Below are 19992 nucleotides of genomic sequence, written 5' to 3'. Positions count from 1 at the left end.
TTTAACCTTTGCTGGGGACACTGTTTCACTACCACTCTTGGGAATTATTTTAGCTTGGACATTCTAACTTCTTATGGCTATCTCAGCATAAACGACATGTAACAGAAAGACTGCAGGGCCTAGATAAGTTACTTGCTAGTGACCTGCTAGTGTGAGCTTTGGACCAATGATTGTTAAGAAAAGTAACACGTGAAAAGTTTTTTCTAGAATTCAGTTGTATAGCCAGAAGAATGTATAAATATCTCTGTAACGTCCTGGTTTCGGCACTTCTGAAGCCAGCTTGGAGCTCGAGAGTCGCATATGTATGCTAATAAACCATCTGTGCTTTCTTCAAGTCTCTAGGTTTTTTGGCTGCCCAAAGTGACCTTTCAGTAGGAGTGGAAGTGCAGTGGGCAAAACTGAAAGGAGTAATTGTAAGAGCGACAAAACTTTTTGTGAGGCAAGTAAGTGAAAATATGAAGAAAAGAAAGCTGCTTTGGTTCTCAAAAGTAGTAGCTGAGAAGGTAAGGAATAAGAGGGTAGCTTTAAGAGGAAGACAGGCAAAAATATCTGGAAAAGTTAAGAGAGGCTGGTCGAGTAGTCAGGAAAGCAAAGATATAAATGGAAGAAAAAATAGCTGGCACGGTAAAGCAGGGAAACGAGACATTATTTAGATATATCAGTGATAGGAAGAAGTGCAAAAGTGGCATTGTGAGACTCAAAAATGAAGTGGAGTCCTGCTGCCTTCGAACATGGAGCGGTTTAGCTACTTCTCAAAAAAGCCTCACTGGACCCCACCTGCCCGTCCAACTATCGCTCTGCCTCCCTTTTTCCGTTCTTATCCAAGATACTCGAGCATGCTATTCTCCGTCACTGCCTGGACTTCCTTTCAACTCGACAGATTCTCGATCCTCTACAATCTGGCTTTTGCCCCCAACACTTTAGAGAGACTGCCCTCACTAAAGTCTGGAGTTAATTTGTTTATGGACAGATCTAACGGCCTTTACTCAATCCTCATGTTTCTTAATCTGTCTGCTGCCTTTGATATTGTTAATCACAGCGTACTCCTTGAAATGCTGTCCTCGCTTGGATTCTGTAAATCTGTCCTGGTTTGCTTCCTATCTCCCCAACACCCCTTTAGTGTATGTGTTGGTGGGTCCTCTTCTGCTGCTACCCCACTAGTGGTTTGTGTACTCCAGGGTTCTGTCTTAGGACCTCTTCTCTCTCTACACCTTGTCCCTCGGTGTCTTGATCTCCTCCCATGGCTGATGACTCCCAGATTTATCTCTCTACACTAAAGTCCAAGAAAAAGTTTCAGCCTGTTTGGCTGACATTGCTGCCTGGATGTCCTGCCGTCATCTGAAACTAAATATATCCAAGACTGAGCTGCTTCTCTTTCCTCCTAAACCCTCTGATTCTTCTCCTCCTTTCTCCATCTCGGTAAATAAAACTGTCATTGTTCCTCTGCTTGCAACTTGGAGTTGTCTTTGATTCCGACCTCTCATGTTCTATGCACATCCAACAAGCTGCTAAGACCTGTTGCTTCTATCTCTTCAGTATCACCAAAATTTGCCCCTTCCTCTCTGAATACACTACCTGGACCCTTGTCCACGCTCTTATAACCTCACGCTTAGATTACTACAATCTACTTCTAACTGGTCAACCACACTGTCTTCTCTCCCCCTTGCAATCTGTGCAAAACTCTGCTGCGTGACTCATCTTCTACCAACCTCGCTAAGCTCATGTCACCCTTAAGTCACTTCACTGGCTCCCTATCTGCCATCGCATACAGTTCAAGATCTTATTACTGCCCCTTAATATCGCTCCTCTCTACTCTCTCCTTATACACCTCCCAGAGAACTCCGTTCCTCAGATCAGCTGCTCTTAACTGTACCCTTCTCCTCCACTGTCAATTCCAGACTTTGTTCCTTTCATCTAGCTGCCCCCTGTGCCTGGAATAAATTACCTGAGTTTGTCCTTCAAGCCCCTTCCCTTATCTTGTTTAAAAGCAGACTGAAAACCCACCTTTTTGATATAGCCTTCAATCCTTAACCCTACTCCTCTGCCCTCCAACCCAGCCAGCAGATTAACGGTTCCCCTTAACTGTATCCATGACATCCTGTTTGTCTGTCTTGGTTGTTTATATTGTAAGCTCTTAGGAGCAGGGACTGTCTTCTTCTTTGTGACTCTGTACAGCACTGTGTACGTCTGGTAGCATTATAGAAACAATTAATAGTAGTAGTGCATAGGGAGAGGTATGGCCAGTAGGAAAAAAGGAGGTATTGATGCCTCTGTATAAGACTCTGGACAGACTTTATTTAGAATATTGTGTACAATTCTGGAGGCCGCACTTTCAAAAAGATATAAACAGGATGGTCGGTCCAGAGGAAGGCTACTAAAATGGTTTGTGGTCTTCGTCATAAGGAGTATGGGGACAGACTTAAAGAACTCAATCTGTATACTTTGGAGGAAAGACAGGAGAGGGGAGATATGAGAGAGATGTTTAAATACCTACATGGTGTAAATGTGCATGAGGCGAGTCTCTTTCAATTGAAAGAAAGCTCTGGAGAGGGCATAGAATGGAGTGAAGAGGTGATGGGCTCCGGAGTAATCTAAGGAAATACTTTTTTACAGAAAGGGTGGTAGATGCATGGAACAGTCTCCCAGAAGAGGTGGTGGAGACAGGGACTGTGTCTGAATTCAAGAGGGCCTGGGATAGGCAAGGGGATCTCTCGGAGAGAGAAAGATAATGGTTACTACGGATGGGCCATTTGGACTTTATCTGCCATCATGTTTCTGTTTCTATGCAACTTGTAAACCACCATAAAGCACCAAGACCAGCCGCCACTATCGAGAGCTTTTGTCCCAATCCAGCCAGACGTGTATGCTCTTCACCATACAATTTGTTGGAGAGATCAATCTGCCTGCTTTTAAATATCAGCAGCATTGGGAAAACAACTGCTTTTACACCTAAGCAGCAACGAGTCCATCCGCAACCACCAAGAACCCACAGACCCGAACCTGCCAGGAATGTGAGATCCGCCCCCCCTACAATCCGATAAGAAGATCAACTTTTTTACACCTAAGCAGCAATAGGACCAGCCGCCACTACCGGGAACCCTTTGCCACGATCCAGCCAGACATATAAGATCTTCTCCCAGCATTCCATTGGATAGATCAATCTGCTTTTACATACAAGCAACAGCGAAACCTACCGCAACCACCAAGAGCCCACAGACCCGATCCTGCCAGGAGTATTAACTCCTCCCCCTGCAGTCCATTGGAGAGATCAATCTGCCTGCTTTTAAATATCAGCAGCAGTGGAGATCAACTGCTTTTACACCTAAGCAGCAACGAGACCAACCACAACCACCGAGAGCACACAGACCCGATACTACCAAGAGTGTGAACTCTTCCCCCCCTGCAATCCGCTAAGAAGATCGACTGTCGGCTCCGGGCGGCTTTCCCGCAGAGGAGAGAATCCTGCATTCACCGTGGGCCTCATCTGGGGCAGCCTCCTTGGAGCGGCTGGGGCACGGGCAGTGTGTCTGGGAGGGAATGCATGGATGGGAGAACATCTCAGGGGAGGAGACATAGGCATCCTGGGACTGTCGGCCAAGTCACTTCCCTGAAGAAGCCCTTTCTGGAAACATCAATCGCTCCTCCTACACTTACTTGCTCCACTTTATCACTTCATCATGCTTCTATTCCTTTCTCTCCTCTCTTCTACCTTCCAAAATATTTAGATCAATGCTGTCTTGTTAAAATGTTTATTTTATTTTTATTTTTCCTCTAACTCTACTTTTCACTTCTCTATTACCCTCCAGGTACTTTAGTTAGATTGTGAGCCTTCGGGACAGTAAGGGAATTTTTCAAGTACCTTTCTTATTTCTAATCTTAATGTATATTTTCTGTAAACCGCTTAGAACCTAACGGATGTAGCGGTATATAAGAAATAAATTACATTACATTACATAGTTGTTTGTCATTCCCTCTGTAGTCCACTGCCCTGTCTACCTCCTCATCTCTTTGCATGAGCAGCATATATTGATTCACCATTTTGTCCAGTGTGCCTGTCATAATTAGATTGTAAGCTCTTTTGAGCAGGGACTGTCTCTTAAGAATTAAATGTACAGTGCTGTGTGCGTCTGGTTTCTTCTCCCTAGGGTGAACAGAAGGGTAACTGAGCTTCCATTACCTTTGACTCTCAGAAGTTACTAGGGAAGGAGTAAGGATGACTAAGCTCTCTTCTCAGCTAATTCTTCATGGGGAGTGGGCTCTGAACTTCTCAGCTGTCCCTGTGCTCTGGCAGGCACCTAGGGTCAGAAGCGCCTGAGTCTTGAGGCTTCAAACCCTATGACCAGACTTTTGTTCCCCTTTTCAGCAGAGCAGGTGCAGACGCTGAGGCATTGAGGCCAACCCAGAGATGTGTGATGCATTCCCAAGTAGCAGCTCTCCCAAAACGTACATACAGATGGTGTTTGGCCTTTGAAAAGTGGAAATACACCAAAAACTATCAATCAGATGAAACCTTGAACTAAGTCATTATTTCCTCCTAAAGCGGCAAATGGACCCACAGTGAAGTGTTTCACCAATGTTAGCAAAATTCTTGCATGGGAAACAGACTGTTGAATTGGACAAGGAGAGCAGATGGGTGGGGGGGTTTTTAAGCATTGTGTTGAGGTCTGCTGGAAATGTGTAAATCAGAAAGCCATTCAAAGAGATGGTGCAGACTATTATTTACTGATCACATAAAGTACTTGTAGGACCGTAAGAATACATCAGGCGGAAAGCTGTAACATCCCTGTTAATGGGGGGGGGGGGGGGGTCCTACCAACAGATTCTTTCTCCAGCACTGTAATTATAGTTACTTCTCTGTCACCGAGTACTTACACACACATATCTCTCTGGCTCCAAATTTTGTTCTGCAACTGTTTTCCTTGCATCCTGGGTGCATGGAGTTATAACATAATATAATAACCGCTTTCTTCAGCATTTTCATTCTAGTCACAAAGGCATCTCCCAAGCAGGAAGATTTACTATTTGGGACATTCCTGCAGTGTTGGGGAATGTCAGGAGCAGGGTGCATGGAGTTAGTTCACAGAGCAAGAGACAAAGAAAGGTCACGCCTGTGAGCTATGGAAGAGCAGCTCTGGTCTGCCCAAGGAGTTAAAATGGCATTTTTGTGCTTCTCAGGTCACAATATAGGATATTGCATCAAAAGACTTTTGCACTTCATGAATCCTGTAAAATGGTTTTTAGGAACAGTTCAAAGTTTCTCTACAAGGGAAAAGCGTAACTAATGCACTCGTTTCTGGTGATCATTTAGAACAGTGTAGTAGCCATGTCCTGTTATCCCTTTCTTCAGTCAGTTTTGTTTCTTTTCCCCGTCACCCCATTGAAGTGTGTACTCTAAGATGGTAAGACGGGGTGCTGAAAAGTTCTCGGAGCAACCAAGCAACTTCCTAAATTCTGAACCTGAAGAGTCTTAAGTTCTTTCAATAAGTGCAAGATTGCAGAAATTACATTGTTTCAGATCATAGATTGAACCATATCCTTGCCATTCTCTTCTTCCTTGGGCTGAGAACTTTTCAGCACCCCTCCTAATATTCTAGAGTTAAATTTTACTTTAGATTATCTTTATACCATATTTCTGTAATAAGGAGTATCCTTATATGCTCAGTTTGAAATTTCAATAAAGGAAAACATTAAAAACTCATTTTGTTGAGATGGGAGGAATACCTCAAGGAGTTCTTGCTGGATGGGAGCATCTGGTAGAAGTAGAAAAATTGAAAGAAGCTATTTTAAAGGAAAGTAAATAAAAGGAAAAGGAAGACGGCTGGATTGGTTCTCAAAAGTAGTAGCTGAAAAAGAGGTTAGCCTTTATAAACTACAGGAGACACAGAAAGAGGAAGACAGGCCCTCGATATCTGAAAAAGCTAAAACAAGCCGGTAAAGTAGTCAGGAAAGCAGAAATTCAAATGGAAGAAAAAAGAATTTGCCAATAAGGAAAAAGGGGGGGAGGGGCAATATATATATTTTTTAGATAAGTCAGTGATAGGAGAAAGTGCAAAAGTACATTGTGAGACTCGAAGGTGAAGGGGAGAAATATGTAGAAGCTGATAAAAATAATGTGGAATTGCTTAACAAATCTTTCTGTGTTCACAGCTGAAGGGCTGGGAGTAGACTGCAGAAGACAAACCAATAGGTAGACCTTGAGTGAGTTTTAGAAGACGGTGTTTGTGAGACAAAGTGATGGAGCTGGATGGGATACATCTGAGGTCTGACCTTTTCAATACTTTATTAGAGACTGGAATGGTCCTGCAGGACTGGACTACAGACCAGTTAGTCTGACCTCTGTAGTAAGTAAATGAACAGCTGGTTTCACTAGAGGCAGGTCTTGCCAGATGAATTGGATTAATGGGTGGGACGACTGGGTGACCAGAGAGTTGGCTTGAGTTAAGCCTTTGATACGATTCCAGATAGACAACAAAAGGAGCTTAAAGACTGGGAGATGACATTTGGGACTAGATTCAGCTGTTTTATAATGACCACTCAACCTGTAATTCCCAGCACCCAATTTGGGGTGACATATATAGAATCCGAGGGTTAATGTGAGCAAGGGCAAAGTGATTCATCTGGGAAAAGGAAGCCAAACTATAGCCACATTAGGAGTCACTGCCCAGGAAAAGGATTTGTTGATGGTGCATTGAAACCTTTTCCTCAGTGACAGATAAAAAGCAAATCGAATGTTAGGAATTATAAGGAACAGAATGGAAAACACAAATCAGAATATTATGTTGCCTTTCAAAAATGTGGTGTTAGAGATATAACTGAATTAGAAAAATAGAGAGAGAAGGGCAAGAAACATGAAGAAGGGGATGGGATGACTTCCCTATGAGGAAAGGCTAAAGAGGCTAAGGCTCGTCAACTTGGAGAATGGAGAACTGGGGAAGATCAGTGTAGAAAGGAAAGAGAAGAAATGGGAAGGAGCTTAGGAGAGAGATTGACCTAAAGAGAGTTAATAGCTAAGAACATAAGAAGTTGCCTCCGCTGAGTCAGACCAGAGGTCCATCGCGCCCAGCAGTCCGCTTCCGCAGTGGCCCATCAGGTCCATGACTTGTAAGGTGATCCTTAGTCTAAAACCCTTCAAACCCCTTTATCCTTCTATCTATATCCTTTCATAATCCTATCTGTACCTCTACCTAAGAACATAAGAAACGCCTTCACCGGATCAGACCCTAGGTCCATCTAGTCCGGCGACCTGCATACGCGGAGGCCAAGCTAGGTGCTCCCTGATGGAGACCTTGATTACCCGTATTCCTCAATGTGATTTGCAAAAAGTATGCATCCAACTTGCGCTTGAATCCCAAAATGGTAGTCTCCGTCACAACCTCCTCCGGGAGAGCATTCCAAGCGTCCACCACTCGCTGTGCGAAACAGAACTTCCTGACATTTATCCTGGACCTGCCGCCCCTCAGTTTCAGTCCATGACCTCTTGTTCGTGTCACATTTGACAATGTGAATAACGATGTTTCTTGCTCTATTTTGTCGAATCCTTTTAGTATTTTAAAAGTCTCTATCATATCCCCTCGCAGTCTCCTCTTTTCAAGGGTGAAAAGTCCCAGTTTTCTGAGGCGTTCTTTGTAGCTCAATCCCCGCATCCTTCAGGAATTTATCCAATCCTTCTTTGAAACCCCGTAATGTACTTTGTCCTATCACGACCTATCATCCTCTGAGTGAAAAAGAATTTCCTAGCATTGGTTCTAAACCTGTCCCCTTTCAATTTCTCCGAGTGTCCCCTTGTTCTTGTGGTTCCCAATAGGCTGAAGAATCTGTCCCTCTCCACCTTCTCTATGCCCTTCATGATCTTGTAAGTCTCTATCATGTCTCCTCTGAGTCTCCGCTTCTCCAGGGAAAAGAGCCCCAGCCTTTCTAACCTGTCTGCGTATGAAAGGTTTTCCATACCTTTTATCATTTTTGTCGCTCTTCTCTGAACCCTCTCAAGTATCGCCATGTCCTTCTTAAGGTACGGTGACCAATATTGGACACAGTACTCCAGATGCGGGCACACCATCGCACGATACAGCGGCATGATGACTTTCTTCGTTCTGGTTGTAATACCCTTCTTAATAATACCTAACATTCTGTTTGCTTTCTTTGAGGCCGCTGTGCATTGTGCCGTTGACTTCATTGTTGTGTCCACCAGCACACCCAAGTCTTTTTCAAGGTTACTTGCGCAATGCGCACAATGCGCAGCGGCTTCAAAGAAAGCAAATGAAACGCAGGCTAGAGATCGGGGTGGTAGAGGCAATCCCAATCAGCTGCGGACGAGATTGGAATGGTGAGGTTGGAGCAATCCTTTATTCCACACTGTAGCTTGTCAGCTCGGCTCTGGTCCTCTTTTACTGAGTAGCAATGGGCCCAGAATACTGACAACCCTTATATACTGCACCTGATCAAACGTTAGCGGGTTTGCGGGATGAACCTCAATTTTTGCTTGGCAAAACTAATCCTGTCTTTGTAAGGTGGGGATCCTTGGGATTAATTGCTTTCCGTGATTTGATGCAGGGTGGGAGATTGGTCTGCTGTAATGCTTTGTAAAGAACTTTTGGGGTGAGGGATGGGGACCTCATGGCTTATCTTCAAGTGCGGCATTTCATGAGCGCTAGGGGCTGGGACAAGACATCTCCCATGGAGGGTGAACACTTAGAAAAACTTTGGGGGACCTTTCCTGAAGGGACGGGTGGTGCTACATTTTGCCTTTCGCCAACACTGGACAAGGGACTTGCAATGTACCTTTACCACTAAAGAGTGGGATACTATTTGTGTGGAGGTGGGACAGGCTGCTACATGTGCCTTGATTCAGAAAAATGCCTACAAGGTTTTGAGCCGTTGGTATTCTACTCCTGCGAGACATCACAAGATGTATCCTCAGACCTCTGCTCAGTGTTGGTGCTGTCACAGGGCCTTAGGGTCCTTTCTACACATATGGTGTGAGTGTACGGAGTTAGTCCCCTTTTGGACTCAAGTGATTCACACTTTGTCACAACTGTTGGGGGTTGCTGTCCCTCTTACACCTCAAAGTTGTTTACTGGGGATGTCCAACATTTGTGTGACTAAACAGCAGACCAAATTATTGCGGCTGGGACTGGCAGCGGTCAAATGTCTTATTGCAGCTTATTAGAAACAGATTCTGATGCCCTCTGAGAGTGAAATTATCTCTGATGGGGAAGATGGAATTGTATGTGGCTAAGCGCAGGGGTTATTATATGTATTTGGTGGATACTTGGACTGTTCTTTCCTGGAAATTGGCTTTCTAATGGGAAGAGGGGGACCCTGATTCTCTGGTTTGTCTTCTGCTTCTTTTGGGGGGAGGGGGGAAGGGATGTTATATTGTTGAATGGAGGAGATGTTGAGCACTCGGGGTGCAGGGTGCTATTACTGTATATGGCAGTTGGGTCTTTCTACCTGCTGGTTATGGGGTTCATTGATTTCTTGCCCTTTGAGAGGGAATAATTCAGGGGTGATGTTGTACCCCATTTTGCATTGTTTTTTTAAGTGCTTTGTGCTGTTTATTTGTTTTAAAACTCAATAAAAAATTTTAATATAAAAAATAAAATTAAACTATTTAGATTTAAGTATCTGTTTTGAAAATGTGCATCTCTGCTCAGTAGAGGAGGAAATACATTTCTTTCCATCACTCCTAGATTCGAGCTTGTTTCAATTTTTGCATCCATATTTGTTTTGTTGTGAGCAGTGTGAAGGATTCTGCTGGCATGTAGTTCCTATGTAGGGATTTGATACAGTTCTGCTTTTTCTAGTTTCCAGTATTAGGGCAGAGGTGAGGTGCAATGGTACAGCTGTGAAGGGGGGGAGGATATCTCAGAACTGGAAGAACAGGGGATGTTACAAGATAGGAGTGAGGTGCATTGACATAGCGACATGTGAAGCAGGCTATACTGGCAAGTTTAGGACAAGGGGCAGCCTGCTGGCTCAAATCCTTCCCTATTCCCTTCAGATGAGTCATACTTCACCTAAGAAACATTCAAACAATCATTTTCCATCAGGCAATTAAGCCTATCTCGGTTTGGAAATCTTTGGAGTAGGGAGTTCTTCTTAAGGACTGCTTTTCCCATTGATGCTCCCTCCCAGGTCACTGACCTGAGCTGAGCCTCTGGCTTTGTGTTCCTTAGAGCAGCGAGGGCAGACGGGCTTCCCACGGGAAAATGATAAAGAAGGAGATCTCATTAGTGTGCTGTAGGAAGAGACCATTCTTAACATCTGTTGGACTCAGTAACCTTAGACTGATCACCAGGATGAACTGATGAGGGGGATTCACCTTAAGTCAGAAGCTGCAATACCGAGTCCTTCCTAAACCCATTTTTCAATATCTATACAGTGAGATTTGCAAGTTTCTGATCGTTCCCAGTACTATCTTAACCTGCCTTGGGACCCCTTCAGAGCTTACAGAGCCGTGCAAAAGTTTTACATCACCTCAGAGTAATACATTGTTCCGCCTTTCTTGCTGGATCACAGCAATATTTCTGACATCTACTGCTGCATATTATATACTGACGTGTTCGGAATTTTATGCTCTATCACCCTGCACATTTTAAATTGATTTAGGACTTCAGATTTAAGACTTGTAACGAATAAACTGCAATCCCAGATTCACCTCGGGTGCAGGATTTCTTCCTAGTCTTGGGGTCGATGGTGGCTTCCCTGGACGTGGTGAGGTGGGCTCGGGCACACATGCATCCTCTTCAGTATGCTCTGCTTGGGAGGTAGTCGCCCCAGAGGCTTGGTCTGGATCTCCCTGTTCCTCTGAGAGGCTTGGCTCGCCCATCTAGTACAAGGGGTGAGTCTGGATCAGCCCCAGATTGGTATAGGACCCCACCCTGTCTGTTGTGTTGTTTTTGTGGGTTGCATGTGCAGTTTTTGCTTTTTCTGTGGGTTCTAGTATTTTTCTAGGGCCGGGGGGATCAGTGACTGTTCCTTTCGCACCCCTTGCTCCTTCCCCACCCACACTCACGCCCTCTCTTACCCCAGTACCTTTTTAAATCTTTGCCAGCACAAGCATCTTCTCTAGCCTCCCCTCTGAAATAATTTCTTGGTTGCGGGGTCAGGAAGTGACATCAGAGGGAAAGCCAGTGCTGGCATAAGCAGCAGGTCAGAGAAGCTGCTTTTACAGTCAAAGATTTATTGAGGTATTGGGGGAAGGGAGGGCACAAGTGTGGTGTATGTGTGGAGGGGGGGCACCACAGTCCTGGGCACCTCCTACCCTCGCTATGCCGCTGTCTCGAGTGACTAGGGTCATGGCCAACATTACTGTCTCTTTACATGTCTTTGGCCTGGTTCCCCAGTATTACCAATGTCGCCTCTTGCAGTTACCAGGGTCAAAATCCAAAGTTGCAAAGTTCTAGGTTGAACTTGGCTTACCTGGCTGTAGCAGGTGCAATTCACATGTAGGTAGTGGACAGAGCTGCCAAGGGGGCCTGCCCTACCCCACCCCACCCACTGGTCTACCCTCTGGCATTGCTGATTGACAGTAGCCTCCCTGACCTGGCTTTTATACCTCCTGACTCCACCCTTCCCGTGTCATTTCCTCCTAGGGCGTGACTATGGGTTTTAAGGTGGCTCTGACAATGTGAGGAAGTATCCTTAACGGGAAGAGCTAGTGTCCTATAAACTTCCTCATACTGTGTATAATCTTTCATGTACACATGTGATTATTCTCTATTACTGTGAGAGCTAACACAGCTCTGGTTTTGCAGGAAAAGGATTTGGGGCAGAGGGAGGGCATAGATCAGGATGGGGATGAGAGTGAAAAGAGAAAGCTGCGTGTGGCCCAAGGCTTGATTGCAGCAGTGACTCCTCCCAGGTGTCTTATTTCCATTACTGGGAAATCTGAGGTTTTAATAGCTTTCGGTGCTGGTGGTGTCAGCACTCAATTGGGTTGTAGGGAAATGAGCTGAGCTAGGCAGAGAATGTCTGCAGCAGGCAGAGATTGCTGACGAGGAGTTAAGAACAGTCAGCATATTTTCAGATGAATCTTAACTCTTACAAAGCTCTTTTGACCAATCAGAACACAGCTAGCCAGTAAGCCTTTCCCCCGAGATAGGACATGGGAGAACACGGCAATAAATGCTCAGTGCCGTTTGTATGGAAGGTGTAATCCTTCTTCCACCTAGGTGTCCCCTCTGGCGGGGGCATTACATTCCCCTTCTTTCCCATTCCATACATGTTCTGTGTCAACCAGATGTCAGAGGGGACCATCCTCAGCTCAGCTCACACTTTAGACAGTGATCTTAGATCCCAAAAGGCTGAGGACCTGTTTATCTTCAAAATGCCCCTCCTGAGGAGCCTCTCTAGTGTAGGCTGTTAGGATCATGTCTATCTCTGTAGTACATTAAAAGAAATGGCTGAGGGGAGATAGGATTGAAGTCTACAAAATCCTGAGTGGAGTAGAACGGGTACAAGTCTGTCAAAATTTACAAAGACTAGGGGACATTCGAAGTTACAGGGAAATACTTTTAAAACCAATAGGAGGAATTTTTTTTACTCAGATTGTGGTAAGAGCGGATAGCTTGGCTGGTTTTAAGAAAAGTTTGGACAAGTTCCTGGAGGAAAAGTCCATAGTCTGTTATTGAGAAAGACATGGGGGAAGCCACTGCTTGCCCTGGATCGGTAGCATGGAATATTGCTACTCCTTGGGTTTTGGCCAAGTACTAGGGACCTGGATTGGCTACTGTGAAAACAGGCTAGTGGGCTTGATGGACCATTGGTCTGACCCAGTAAGGCTGTTCTTATGTCTCACCCGTTTATTGCTTGGTTTTTGATATCACCTCAGGTGATGGATCAGTTGCTTCTTCCTCCTCCTCTTTGTTTAGGTTTCAACGTGGGGAAAAGATTTGTAGAACTGGAGAGTTAAATGGCTCTGCAATATCACTCTGAATCCCTTTTCTGATTCGGTTTCATATGTGCTTGTATTATACAAATCACCAGTAACTTCTCTCCTAAATGTGACCTTTTCTTTTGATAATTTCAGTTATACGCAGTGCTTTTTTTCAAGCAAATAAGCCATTCTCAAATACTCAAATACCAGGCCTTTCTTCAGGAATGGAGTAGTCACTAAAGCCCCCAGTGGCCAGCAACAGACTCCATGAAAAGGCAGAACCTGAGTTATTTTATTAATACTTGGGGATCGTGGGTCAATTTTATCAAGCAATGGCAAAGGTGCTGGTACCCCTGAATACCCTCTCAACCCCCCCCCCCAAAAAAAAAAAAAAAAAAACCAACAAACCCTGATTGTATCCATTCCAGATCTACTCTAAGAAACCATTTCTGTAACCTACCTCTCTTAAACATAATTTTTCACGTTTCTTTATAAGGGAAAGGGATTCTTTCTTACATCTTTTTGTTCCATCATTGTGTCATTTGTCTCTGGTTCTTTTCCTATGATTTAGTTAATATAAAATATCTCCTTGGTTGAAGATGACATTTTACTGGAGACTCTTGACATCAAGTCATTCGAATACTAATATTCCCCATGATAAGACAATAGAGATACTTTAGAAAAGACTTCAAGAAAAAAATCCATTGGGAATTCAAATTGAATTAATTGTGCAATTAGCAGAGATAGCTTTGAGGGAAAATTACTTTTGCCGTGATGGTGTTTTCTCAGAGCTATAGAAGCCATTATAGCTCTTGATATGTAGCAGAATTTTAAAGGATTTTTTTAAGTATAAAAAGTTTGAGAAAGTATTATATTAGTCAAGCCTTGATTTAACAGACCCCCAATTTAATAGATTTTGGATTTAACGGACAAATTGCCAGCAGCTAAGTACTTCTTACAATGACAATGCTGACAGAATTCCAAAGCAAAACAATTCAACTGTATGTATATGTATATTCAGTATATCTAATATAGCTAAATTTGTAGTTTGCACTTCAAAATATATAAGATTTCATATTTTTTGGACAGTTCGATTTAACAGACCCCCCTCTTCCTCTAATTATTAGTCCGTTAAATCAAGGGTTGACTATAATTATTTATCTGGAAAGAAGACTAGAGAAACTGGAAACATTTTACCATTGGCTTAATCGAAGAGATTATGAGATGATATTTTAATTTCATTATGATTCTAATACTATTTCTTATTTAGATATTTCATTTTGTGAGGTTGCTACTGACTTGTTACATCAATAAACTGTTTAATTTTCAAAGCTTTCATAGAGAATTTACCAGTTAGTCAGTTCCACAATTAAGACTTTGAGGAACAATCTTTAACTCTGATTAATAGATCTTGTGAGAGAGGCCGTCTAAAGGAGTGAAATTGGCAGAGCCGAAGGGAATCCAGCAGATAGTCTCTTCTAAATGGAAGTACTAAAACTCAGGAAGAATTATTTGCTTTTTAAAAATTCACACATTGGCACATTAGGGGAACTCCAAGCTGTCAGCTACAGAGATGGAGAGCAGTGGAATCCTCAACGGAGGGGAGAAATGCCGGTGCAAGAAGAGGGGCTTTCTTATACCTAAGGCACAGCTGAAATAGCAATGTCAACTGTTTGTAAACGCTCCATTTTGATTCATTCCTATTGCTATCTCACAAGAAACTTAATTGGTTCAGAACAAACCCTGAACCCAGTGGCTGCCCCTCCCCCGCACCCTCCTCTCTCCCTCCCTTCCCACATCCGTACCTCCTTAAATCTTCACTAGCACGAGCAGCTGCTCCAGCCTGCTGCTCGCATCGGTGTAGGCTTTCCTTCTGATGTCACTTCCTGACCCCATGACCCAGAAGTAGTTGTTCGCGCTGGGGAAGGGAGGGTGCGAACATGGCATGGGAGGGTGGAGAGGTGCCAGAATCAAGTTTCAAGTTTATTCAAGATATTTGATTGAACGTTTTTCCAAATTACAAAGCGTTGTACAAAAGGTAAAAATATGATTTTTAAAGAAATCACAATATACATAATATATTAATCAGACCTACAGGGTAATTGACTCTTAAAACCACAGGAAACAGTAGGATAGAGGAGTAGAAATACAATTTTTTGAAGAAAAAGTACATAAAAGGGAAGTACAATAGGTGTGTGGGGGGAAGAGTACTAATGATAGAAGAAGGATCAAAGGAAAAGGCTGTTAGTGATCTAGTTTAAGGGGAAGATAGAATCATAAGGTATTACAGCTGCAATGAACTGTATTGTTATTTTTATTATTTTTATTATTTTTAATTTTTTTTTTCAATTAAAGGCTTTAAAAAGAAGACACTTTAAGCTACTTTTAAATTTTTGCAAGTCTCCACCAAGTCAGCGCCCGAGGTGGTTAGCTCCCTGCCCCCTTTTACTATGCCACTGCCTGGACTGGACTGTGGTGCAGTGGGTGATCCCAGGGCTAATGGTCTCCCAGCCTAATCTAATCAGTAATCTTATATACCACTGTTTTTCAATTCAGGTTCAAAGTGGATTAAAAGAAAAAAAAAACTGCAGTAAGGGGAACACATATACTTTAAAATTATTACGCAAAGAATTCAAATATCAAAAAAGTAGATCTTTAAAACGTTACGAAAATAATAGACAAATCTAGGCTTCTTTTTCAAATGGAAGACTGTTCCACATCTGAACAGCCTGATAAGAAAATGATCGTACCAGCTCTAAAAATAAAGTTGGAAACTAAAATTTTAAACTATGTTTATTAAAATTTAATATCCCACCAAATCTTACAACAGTTCTCAGCGGTTTTACATAACAATAACATTCAATGAAAACAAAAGAAAAGGAACGCCATTAATAACAGGCCAGTCATAGAAGAGAATAAGAATATCTTGCAAACAGTTATGTCCTGATGTCTAAGGGATGAATATGGTCAATTGGAAAGGAGTCAGTTCCGAAAGCCAATTGAAAAAAAAGAAAAAAGCCTTGTGACGAGTAAACTCCCATCTAGTACTACAAACTGCTGGCAAAGCCAATCTATTATCTTGCAATGATCTTAATGTATGCCCTGGAGTATAAGGACTAGTCAATGAATTCAGATAGCTAGGCGTCAATGGTATGAAGTGTACAGTTGCTCCTAGGTGGACCCATCCCAGAATCATAAGAATAGCCATACTGGGTCAGACCAATAGTCCATCTAGTTACTACATCCTCTGGCAATGAGTTCCAGAGATTGGGTTTAAAAGTATTTCCACGTAACTTCATTGAGAGTCCCTAGTCTTTGTAATTGTTGAAATTAATTTTGATCTCAGGATTCTATAGACCTCCATCATATCCTCATTCAGCCATCTTTTAACCTCTTTGACCTTACCTTTAATTAGAGTAGTTCTTTGAACCTTTTCTAATCCTGCTATATCTTTTTCGAACTGTAGGGCAGAGCCATGTGATAACTAAGATAGATTTTTGCAATGTTGTTAGGCATTGCTAAATCTAGAGTATAGGCCTTACAAATAATTTAAAATATGCCAGCGAGACTACAATATGAACAAATTTCTCCTGTGGTTATCAGTATCACACTGTATTGAAGATAAAATCCAAGCTAACCCTGTACACTCCCACCCGCTCCCTCCGCTCAGAAATGGAGAAACGCCTATGCATCCCCCCAGGAAGGTCCCTCCTGTCAGAAACCGCCCGCAAACGCTCCTACAGCCACTTCATCCCCTAACTCTGGAACCAACTCCCCCCACAAATCAGACTACAGAACTCATTGATGACCTTCCAGAAATTCAACCACAGTCTATGCCTCACCCCACTTAAACCTCCCTCCCCTCTAACCTCTCTTCTCCATTCAAAACTTCTACTTAAATTGCTGTTCAGTCCATTCTTAACCTGTACTTAAACTACTGTATAGTCTTTGTATTGTCCAAATGTACTCCACTGTGAATGTTTTGCTTGTAGACCGTTCTGAGCTACTGGGAGGACGGGATAAAAATCTAAATAAATAAATAAAATCTTGACAATCATCCAGCAAGTGATTTATGGGAAAGTGCCATAGTATTTGGCACAAATTTTGAAGAAATATATTCCAATCTGACCTTTACAGCAATGAGACTATCTATGGAATCAGTGAGTGAGGAGTGTGTGGTGCAGTGGTTGGATCTACAGCCTCAGCACCCTGGGGTTGTGGGTTCAAACCCAGCACTGCTCCTTGTGACCCTGGGCAAGTCACTTAATCCTCCATAGCCCCAGGTACGTTAGATAGATTGTGAGCCCACCGGGACAGAGAGGGAAAATGCTTGAGTACCTGATTGTAAAAACCGCTTAGATAACCTTGATAGGCGGTATATAAAATCCTAATAAACTTGAAACTTGTATATCATATGAAAACATGACCTGCAGCTCTGCCAGGTTCTTTGAGGCTGTTTTTTTCTTTTACTATTATATCTGGCATCCAGCATTGTTGCAACAAATTTCTTTCTTGTGCTTCCAAACTCTTCTCAATTGTTCTTTCAGGGTTCAAATGTAACGTTTTAAGTGATCCTCCAGTTGTCCTTTACGAGTTTATCAACTTTTCTTGTTTGAGATTTGTCTGTTGCTTTCATGGTCATCCACTTCGTTTTTGATCAGATAAACAGCCTTTCCTGGTTCACAATCTTTGCATTTTCTCACATCAACACAGTCATCATCATAGACAACTTTCATGCAGCAGCTGACTTCAACTGGAAGGATTCCTACTACAGTCAGAAATTTTATCATGGTTGGTTGCTTAAATCACACTAACGAGTGGTCTCTGTATGCTTCCAACGCAGACACTTTTCGCCAACTGAGGTGAAAGAAGAGATCCCAATGAACAAATGAACATGTGTAATACGTCAGTGCTGCCATCTGTTGATGAATTATGGAGATGGAGGTATTACTTCTCATTTAACTCTCATAACTTGCTTACACTAGTGTTCATTAAAGGAAAATAGGCACTTACTTTTCTCAGTCCTAGGATGCCCTTAGCCTGTCAGGTTTTCAGAATATCCACAATGAATATACAGTAAATGGGATTTGCATAGAATTAAGAAGTTTCAGTCAATGAGGCCCATATCCAAACAACCTCCCCTCCCCATAATATCACTACAGGAAAAAAGAAGCTGCCCCTGTAACACCTGTTGTTTTTTGCCAGCCTGTATTTATATTATTCATGTCTTCTTAATATGTTTTCAGATTTGATATTTATATCCTTTTTGGATTTAAAGCCCACCTTTTTCTTAGTTTGTAACTGACTTGCCAAGCTCACAAGGAGCAGGATTTGAACTTGGCTCCCCTGGTTGCCAGCCTTGTGCTATTTAATGGGGATTTAATGAATACAAGTGTTTGTATTCCCTCCATGCTTGTTTGGCACATTAATTCATTTAAAAGCATGAAACAGAGTTCTGTAAATATCTCATCCAAATGAGTTCAGGAAAGGTGGACTTGCCTTGGAAGTGTCCCCTAAGAAAAGTGAGTCCTGGCTGGGACCTGTGTGGTGAGGCAGTTTGAAGAACAGACGGTGTACAGCTCTTTACATATTTATCAGCCGTTGTTCTGACTGGCCAGTCAAATATCCTGTGGAAATTGGAGCTTCTCTGGTCTGACATGAGGAGCCCTAATTTCAGAGACAAGCAGGGAGTCAAATTCTCTAAAGATCACCTAACAATCGGTGCCAAGCGTCCATGTGTCAATTCTGGTAGTCTTGTAGAGCCCCTCCCAGGAACACACCCTTCTGGAAGTCACACGCTATGGATTTCGAAAGCACGATTTGTAGAGTCCCAAATAAGGGCATGTAACTGCAAATTACTACCGATTAACACCAATTAAAGAAAAATTAGCAGCTAATTATTAAGATACATTAAGGTATAATTTGTGTGTGTTCTTAACATCGTAAGCATAAAACTGTGCACACAGATGTACAGCATTAGAGGGTTAGTTCATTCTTAAGAACTCAGGCCCAGGAATGCACAGGAGGCCGAACTCTTCCAGGCAACGGAAAGAAATATAGCAGTTCATCAAGTTCAGCCAAACCTCACACCCACCCATCCACACACTACACATATACACAAACACACTCGCACACGTAGAGCAGAGGTGGGCAACTCCGATCCTCGAGGGCTGGAATCCAGTCGGGTTTTCAGGATTTCCCCAATGAATATGCATTGAAAGCAGTGCATGCAAATAGATCTCATGCAGATTCATTAGGGAAATCCTGAAAACCCAACTGGATTCCGGCCCTCGAGGACCGGAGTTGCCCAACCCTGCCGTAGAGGCAAAAATACATAATAACTTTTTCAGTTACATCAGAAGCAGAAAGCCTGTGAGGGAGTCAGTTGGGGGTGTTCATCGCGGAATGAAAGAACTTGGGGAGGAAAAGGCCATAGAGAGATTAAATGATTTTTTTTTTACTTCAATCTTGCTGAGGAGGATATAAGGAGCCTATCTGTGTCTGAAATTGTATTGATTTTTATTATTCCTATCTATGATTTCTTTTGCAAAAATCAGAAAACATGGCTTTTTCAAGAAGTCTTTCTTAGTGTTGACTTTTATCTTGTTTAGTTTTGTATAATGAAAACACTGTTTGTAACCCACCTCAAAGTCCTTTTGGCGAGATATAAGATTATAACATAACATGTATACACACATACACATACACACATCTCAAACAAATCTATATATTAAAGCAATAAGCGGAATATAAAAATCACATAATAAATCATGACATGTAGGATCTGACCATATCACACCTTTCCAGAAAAAAAACACACTGGAAATCAGGACCATTATCTGAAAATAAGATGCTGTCATATATTAATTTGGGGCCCAAAAAGGCACTAGGTCTTATTTTCAGGGATGTCTTATTTTTTCATGTACAATGATCATCTCTCCCTTCCTCTCCTCCACTCCAATTCTTCCTATTTCCTTTCTCTCCCCCACACGTGCAGCATCTTTCCTCCCCTCTCACCCAACCCCTTGTGCAATATCTTCATATCCCTTCCCCTTCCTCCCACCCCCCCTGCCGCCGTTGCCGCGCACCCCCCCCCCCCCAATCCCTAAGGACCA

At 42.7% G+C, this 19992-nt stretch overlaps 1 protein-coding gene across 1 annotated transcript in view; it reads left to right on the top strand.

Moving 5' to 3' along the window:
* SUMF1 (sulfatase modifying factor 1) overlaps positions 1 to 17812 on the top strand; it is a 106645-nt gene extending 88833 nt beyond the window's left edge. The window contains exon 8 of the mRNA XM_033926431.1: positions 17721 to 17812. Within this exon, the coding sequence (XP_033782322.1) occupies positions 17721 to 17738 (18 nt within the window). The 3' untranslated portion in view covers positions 17739 to 17812. The remainder of the gene's footprint in view (positions 1 to 17720) is intronic.
* Positions 17813 to 19992: the final 2180 nt, after the last annotated feature.

The sequence above is a fragment of the Geotrypetes seraphini genome, chromosome 17 (assembly GCF_902459505.1).
Source record: "Geotrypetes seraphini chromosome 17, aGeoSer1.1, whole genome shotgun sequence".
Taxonomy (NCBI): Eukaryota; Metazoa; Chordata; class Amphibia; order Gymnophiona; family Dermophiidae; genus Geotrypetes; species Geotrypetes seraphini.
This window is presented reverse-complemented; position numbering and strand designations above follow the sequence as displayed.